The following is an 8,244-nucleotide window of genomic DNA, read 5'->3' as shown; positions in this document are numbered from 1 at the left end:
AGTCCTTCACACTTCATATAAAAAAACTACCTTTGCCTCTTCTTCCTATTTAAACATAATAGCAGAAAGGCAATCTATCTATGGAGAAAAAAAGCATGTTCATTGAACAAAGCTTCACCGATCACAAGAGTGGCGATATGAACAAAAACTTTGACGATGATGGACGCCAGAAAAGAACAGGTTACTCCGTGTTATATTTTTATTTTTATATATATGCCATGATACATACAACATAAACACATATGTATGCATATGAAAAGGGCAAGTATATGTGTGCATATAAGTCTCAGTTTTTTCTTTGCTTCGGTGTTGGCATGCTAGGATAAGATTTTTCCCCTACGGAGACTATAAAATTTATCACGTTACACTATTTTTGTTAATTACAGAAGAAAGCGCAAAATACACATGAACATTTTGTTTTGTTTGCAGTTATAACGTTTACACGTTGAATAATTATCCTTTTAAAAGGAGAAGTGTTAACGTTTACACGTTGAATAAATATCCTTTTAAAAGGAAAATCTGTGTTGGTTTTTTAAGTAGAGGTTTGTATGCTGATTTGAACATATAGGGACTTGGATGACCGGGAGCGCCCATATAATAACAGCGGTGATAGGATCAGGAGTGTTGTCACTGGCGTGGGCAATTGCACAGCTCGGATGGGTGGCAGGACCTGCCGTACTTATGGCTTTTTCCTTCATAACATACTTTACATCAACCATGCTTGCCGACTGTTATCGTTCCCCGGATCCTGTCACTGGAAAACGAAACTATACCTACATGGAAGTTGTCCGCTCTTACTTAGGTCCTTTTCTCAACTATCTTATTTTCTTTTTTTTTTTTTTTTTTTTTTTTTATCAAAAAACTATCTTATTTTCTTATTTATTATTTTGTGTTGTAATCGCGAACTATATTTAGACATCCTTCAGATATAAAATCTCAGCTGTATACTAATAATTCTTTTTTTTATTAACGACAATACTAATAATTCATTTATGCTATTTATTCTGAACTCTTTCCACGACCCATATATGGAATTTTGTTTCAAAAAGTTTCTTCTCACTTATAAACTTTTTGGTAAAATTCTAACTTATAAATTGGTCTAGACTTTTTTTATAATTCACCGAATGATCAATAAAGTTACATTTTATACATTTTTAGCTCAGAGCCGGTCTTCCTATATTAAAAGGTTGTATTTCAACATATATTTCTATATGTATTATTACATAATAAAGTAATTATATTTAAAATGTACAATTTATAATTTACTTATTTAAAATCTATAGCAATTAATCCACAGTTACTATTCTTCTGTAAATGTAATTTTTTTCTTGACAAATGAACAAAATTTAAAATTTCATATAAATTATTTTTTAAATATAAGTTTTCAGATACTGTGACGTGTAACCTTGTTTTATGACATTTGTTTTCAATCTTTATAAACAATTTACTTATTTACATTTTTTATTTCATTGAAAAATTCCGGGCTTTAGGGCGATTATCTTCTTAAAATTTTAAATTACTTTTTACTCCTATTTTCTTATTTGCTTATTATTTCCTAAATTAAGAAGATATGCCAAGGAAGATAATCTTTAAACACTATTTGTATAATCTTGCAATAAGACTTTTTTTCTTAAAACAAGCTCTGAAAACCTATCACGTGTCATATTAATATTTGACATATATTTAAAATATCTAAAATTAATTTAATTATTTATTATGTAGTACTTGATTTTATTCAAATGTCTTTGGGATAAAATAATATATGTTTTTATCGTTTCCTAAATATGGATGAGTTGCCAAAGATTTGAATTTTCAAAGTCTAGTAAATTAAGGTTTTTCTAAACACAACTATGCGAAACTTTCACATGTCACTTACCTTTTTAACATTTTATTTTTAAATTTTAAAAATTCCCCTTATTCGTGCTGCTTATAATATATTTACTATCTGTATTTTGTTTTTTTTAACTATCCTATATAATATAATAACGCTTTTCAAAATAAGAAAACAAATTCTGAGACGAACTTATGTATTATAGTAGACACAGTTTACTTATATTCATTCAAAATCTATTCAAATATATACATATATATATATATATGTGTGGGTTTTATATTATATTTATAATATATATATATATATATATATATGTTTTGAATTAAACATCATGTGAAAGTATGTCTTGAAATTGACTTGTTTAGTACTCCCATCCGATGTGATCTTTCATTCTTTCAACATCGTCTCTTGGAGTCTTCTCGTTGTTCCCATCCCACTTGTAATGATACTCTCCCATCCACAATGCTCAATATTTATACTTTCCTTTTTCTTTCTTAGCTTTAACACTTTTCACAGAAAAAACAAGAAAAAAGGAAAGTATGGTTCAGTGATGGAAGATCTAAGAACTAACTAAAACGAAAAGAAAAAGAGTAGTAATCAAAACTATAAGAATTAAAGGTGGATAAGATCGGCATCTCCTACAAATCCAATACCTAAATAGTATATCTTGGAAAATGTCTTTATTTTTTCAACTCTTTGTCAAAAAACGTCAACTTGACTTATTTAGACAATTTCTTCATTGTTTAACTCAAAAACGATGATTTATATATAGAAGAAAATAACTTATATAGGTTTATTGATGCCATGGAAAAAATAGGAGGAAGAAAAGTGATGTTATGTGGATTGGCTCAATACGGGAATCTGATTGGAATAACAATCGGCTACACAATCACAGCGTCGATTAGCATGGTGTAAGCTTTCATTCTTTCTTTCAGAATGATAGTCAATAATAGCAGGCTCTCCTTTTTCACCTATTTTCACCCACGTTTATTATGTTATAGGACAGGTGACTAACTCTTTTTTTATAATTATTAATTTTACCTTTTAAAGAACAAATGCTATGATAGGTAAGAGATATGATATATAATATCTACAAAAGTTTTTCTTTGTCACAAGGTATTTGATATGTACAGAGTAATATAAATTTAAATTCTATTGAGTGTGGGAGTCAAAAGGAGCTCAAATTTTCAAAGTGAAAAGTTAGATCTCTTAGGATTGTTGAGATTTTGTATTCTAAATTTATAAATTCTTTTTTTTTTGTCTGGAACTTTATATATTTATAATTATTAAGGAATGGGTTTTAAAGTACGAAAGAAAGAAAAAAATTAAAATGACAAAATTAAGAATTCATGAAAACAGGGCAGTGAAGAGGTCGAATTGTTTCCACAAGAATGGACATAATGTGAAATGTTCCACTTCAAACACTCCCTTCATGATCATATTCGCATGCATCCAAATTGTACTTAGCCAAATCCCAAATTTCCACAATCTCTCTTGGCTCTCCATTCTAGCGGCCGTAATGTCCTTTTCTTACGCCTCCATTGGTATCGGTCTCTCCATCGCCAAAGTGGCCGGTAAATAAATATACGTTCTTATCCTTATAATAATTTCTTCTTTTAAAAGTGAGTCCTAATGGTTTTGAAGAATAAACAAAGGTGGCGGTGTGCACGCAAGGACGGCCCTGACAGGAGTTACGGTCGGAGTTGATGTTACTGGTTCTGAGAAAGTATGGAGAACATTCCAAGCGGTTGGAGATATCGCATTTGCTTATGCCTACTCAACCGTACTTATTGAGATACAGGCAAGTTGTCACCTTTAACGTTTAATTTAAATGTTTTTAAACATCTCGCACACCTGTTAAGAAAGGAGTATTAGTATTTCACTATAACCCTTATTAAATGTTTCAGCTAATACAAATGGTATCTTTAAGGAAAAAATAAAAATATACTCAGACCTGAATATACTACATATTTTTATAATTTAATATAACGGAAAATATGGTTATAATTGAAAGTTGAAACTTATGTTAAAACTTTGTATTTGCAACTCTAAAACTAAACTCAGTTTAAAACAAAATTAGCCATAAACTGACACTTCTGAAATGGAAGGATTATGTTTAGAGCTGAGTTTTAGAGACAGCGATAAGAGAGAGCCAAAAGAAATTTAAACGTGTGTCGGTTTGTGACAAAGTAAAGGCCATTTCAGATGAATTATTATTTGTAGTAAAACATGAGAGGAAAGGAAACCAGAGTCTAACTAGTAGGCTTTTATTCAATAAATACTTTTAAAATGATTTAACTTTGAGTACGGTTTACAACTGATGTTTTGGCTTCTTTTGTATACAAAAGATTAATATTCTAACTTAATTAATGTATTTCATTTTAAAAGTAAAAAAAAAAATCTAAAAATATGAATTGTAGAATTTTATTGGAAAAAAACAAAACTAACAAAAACTAATTAATCAAAAATGTATTTAATCAACTCTTGACTTAGTTAATTTTATACTTTTATATTTATGACTAAATAACATTAAAGTCACCAAATATTGTAAGTGGTCTGGTGGTCTGTGTGCTTTAACTTTCTTTTTCTCAAAAAAAAAAAAACATTAAAGTCACCAATTACGTATTGTCATTTCAGATAATTGTAAACGATTTAGTGAACTACATTTTGTGTGTGTTTTGATCTACCACTACTAAAGTATGTACAACCGTTCATCTCTAAACCATGGCAGGACACCTTAAAAGCAAGTCCACCATCAGAAAACAAAGCCATGAAAAGAGCAAGCCTTGTGGGTGTATCCACAACGACCTTCTTTTACATGTTATGCGGGTGTGTGGGTTATGCTGCCTTTGGCAATAATGCGCCTGGAAATTTCCTAACTGGTTTTGGTTTTTATGAGCCCTTCTGGCTTATCGACTTTGCCAATGTCTGCATCGCTGTGCATCTTGTTGGGGCCTATCAGGTCTTTTGCCAGCCAATCTTCCAATTTGTAGAGAGCCAGAGTGCAAAACGTTGGCCAGATAACAAATTTATTACAGGAGAGTACAAAATGAACGTCCCTTGCGGTGGTGATTTTGGTATCAGCTTGTTTAGATTGGTTTGGAGGACTTCATATGTTGTAGTTACGGCTGTTGTAGCAATGATCTTCCCTTTCTTCAACGATTTCTTGGGTCTTATTGGAGCAGCTTCCTTTTGGCCTTTGACTGTTTACTTTCCCATTGAGATGCATATTGCTCAGAAAAATATGAAGAAATTTTCTTTCACTTGGACATGGCTGAAAATCTTGAGCTGGGCTTGTTTCCTCGTCTCCCTCGTTGCTGCTGCTGGATCTGTGCAAGGACTCATACAAAGTCTTAAGGATTTCAAGCCTTTCCAGGCTCCCGAGTAGAACTGTGTTTTGTCTAATTTCTTCAAGAACACAACTCCCTTGCACTCTCTCTCCAATAATAGTGTATGTTCGTTTGTAATATATTTGTGTTGTTGTTTCATTACGAAATGTTGAACCTATATTTGCTTGTCTGAAACAAATCTATCATCAATAAGTCCCTCTTTCTTTTCTTTGTCCATGGTACCTCAGTTTCTTTTTGTATTATGAGAAGTATGATAATGTGATGAGATAGGTTTGAAGAATTGTACTGCTCTCATATCTTATTCAATGTACGTAAAACACATTTATATACAAAGTAAAGAAAATAACTAGATTAACTACAGAGAATGAAATATTAATGATAAATTAAAATATCTATAGAGGTTGTATCAAAAATATGATTGGAGAGACTGAACATCAAATTATAATTACTCAGTATAATTATTATTTCTTTAATATGTCCCCTCAAGATGGAGGGGAGTCACTCCAATCTTGAACAATGATGATGAAAACTGGTGAAACGGAGCTGATATTTGTTAAAGGTGCAGCAGACACCAATAATGTTTTATTTCTCTTATTCTAATGGAATGGCTGAGTTATAGCAAAATGTAAAGCATGGCGTGCAAAAGAGTGTGTGACTCGGTGGAAAAGAGGGAAAACATTTTTTAAAGGTTTTTTTTTTTCTCTTCTTATCTTTTGGACTTATACAAATAAAGTCTAGAAAACAAAAAGGCACTTAGCCTATAAAAGATAAGATAACACCAAATCGTATAAATTTATGGAACACGTTTTAAAGAGAAGAAAGGAAGAACAAAAATTGGCATAATAAAAAAATTTAAAAAGATGATTCAAAAGTCTGATATCTTGCACATTTGTATTGTTTTAACTCTTCATTCTTGAATGTTTTGATCATTTAGATTAGAAATTATGCATTTTAGTTTCTTTTTTGCATTGCATAAGTCTTTATCAGGTGTTGGAGTGTCCATTGGAGTTTTAGGAGATACTTGTAAGGATTTGGAATCAAAAAGGGAATGGAAAATGTTGCTTGAGTGAGCAGAGCACCGGAGCGAGTTACGGGAGCGACCTACGACACCCACTCCAGACGAAACGAAGACAGCACGACCTCTTGCACCGAGGTGAGGCACCCGCTCTGAGCTCAACCTCTCGTCGACAACTTTCGAGAAGTGGAGCGACCTGGTGGAGCAACGTCATGAACCCGTGCGCGATTTGAAGACGTGAAGATGGCATTTAGAGCGACGTCCCGCAGCGGGGTGACTAACCTGCTCCAGATGTGGAACGACCTGGCGGAGAGACGTCATGCATGAACCCGCGTGCGATTTGAAGACGTGAAGCAAACATATTGGAGCGACGTTCCGGAGCGAGGTGACTAACCCGCTCCAGATGGAGAGCGACCTGGCGGAGCAACCTATTGTACCCGCGGCGTGTATTTTCTTCTGATCAAAAATTTATGTTTAATTTGGGCCTTTCAGGTTGTTGACTGAGTCCATTAGGTTTTATAAGTCATATAAATACTCTCTAAACCTAATGTTAGGATCATATCTTGTTTTTTATCTAATCAAAATGTCACCTTAGGTGAAAGATCTAATCTTGATCAATTTCTCTTGTGTTTACTTGATTGCTTTGATCATTAATCATGTTTAGACTTAGATCAAATAATGATCTAGTGTTTACCATGATAATGAGTGAGTAGTCATCTTTGGATTCATGGGTTAGGATGATTAGGATGATTAAGTGATGATCTAGAATGTTTAGCTAAGCTAGAGTTGGCCATTCTGGTTTTGAACTCTAGACATTTCATTACTCAGAAGGTGTTCGATGAAATGTCTGAGCCAACTCAACATGCTCTTAGCTTAGCCTACCAAAGGGATTTGATGTTAGGGAAGTTAGGAAAGTTGAATGATTCATTCTTAATGATTGCTTGATTGACACAAATCAAAGGAATTTGATGTTTGATCATGAGAGTAAATGAGCTTTTATCTTGGAAGAGAACTTGCTTAGAATTGATATCTAGACCTAGGGAAATGTGTTGATTGAAACCTTGCCATTTTAGATTAAATTTTAGTCATCTGAAATCAAAATCTTGTGTCCATGATTCCTCTTTTATCTATTTGATTGAAAGTTGCTTGTTAGTTGTTCTTGAAACTTGTTAGTTTGATTGAATAACCTCATCTTATTGATTGCATTTAGCTTAATTGAAAACCTGAATTCTCTTTGATTCAAGACTCTTAGAAATGGATTGACATATTAATTACTATAATGATTTGATTATTTGACCCTTTGAAAAGTCCATTTCAAATTTGGCGCCGTTGCCAATTCTAAGTTGATTTTGACATTGAGATTTGGTTCTTGCTTGAGACTAAATTTTATTTTCTTATATCTAGTTAGTGATTCTCTTTCCTAGCCTTTTGTATCTCAGGTGCATGAACTTGCGGAGTAGAGGTCCAACAGACATAGTTCCAAGAGTTGAAGATATTAGAGCACTTGAAAGGGAGATTGCAAGGAGGAGAAGAGAAGAAGAGCAACATGCTCACTTAGACAGATTGGGATTTATGATGGATCAACATCAGAATCAGCCTCAAGATGGAGTGGGAAATGGCCAAGGAGCTGACAACCTTAGGCCACAACACCCACAACGCCAAGCTAGAGCTAGTGGCACACATGATGAGCCCAATATCCATGGGCATAGAACTGGCATCAGAGCACCAGCTGTGGAAAACAGCTGTGGAAAACAACAACTTTGAGATCAAGTCAAGCTTGATAAACATGATCCAGGGCAACAAGTACCATGGTCTTGCCTTGGAAGATCCACTAGACCACTTGGATAACTTTGATAAGCTGTGTGGAACTACAAAAATCAATGGTGTCTCTGAAGATGCATTCAAGCTAAGGTTGTTTCCATTCTCTTTGGGAGACAAAGCTCACAAATGGGAGAAAGCCTTTCAAGAGATTCAATCACCACATGAGATGAGTGCAAGAAAGTGATGTTAGGAGTTTTCAAGGCTCCTAAGACAAATGTTGTAGT

General features: G+C 33.3%; 1 protein-coding gene across 1 annotated transcript; it reads left to right on the top strand.

The window, feature by feature from the left end:
- On the top strand, nucleotides 1–5,392 carry LOC106327544 (amino acid permease 6). The gene is made up of 6 exons (XM_013765706.1): nucleotides 1–180; nucleotides 569–802; nucleotides 2,652–2,745; nucleotides 3,194–3,408; nucleotides 3,490–3,635; nucleotides 4,566–5,392. The coding sequence occupies exons 1-6, from the start codon at nucleotides 81–83 to the stop codon at nucleotides 5,220–5,222; spliced, it is 1,446 nt and encodes a 481-aa protein (XP_013621160.1). The 5' UTR covers nucleotides 1–80; the 3' UTR covers nucleotides 5,223–5,392.
- Nucleotides 5,393–8,244: the final 2,852 nt, after the last annotated feature.

Source organism: Brassica oleracea, chromosome C2, assembly GCF_000695525.1.
Source record: "Brassica oleracea var. oleracea cultivar TO1000 chromosome C2, BOL, whole genome shotgun sequence".
NCBI lineage: Eukaryota > Viridiplantae > Streptophyta > Magnoliopsida > Brassicales > Brassicaceae > Brassica > Brassica oleracea.
This window is presented reverse-complemented; position numbering and strand designations above follow the sequence as displayed.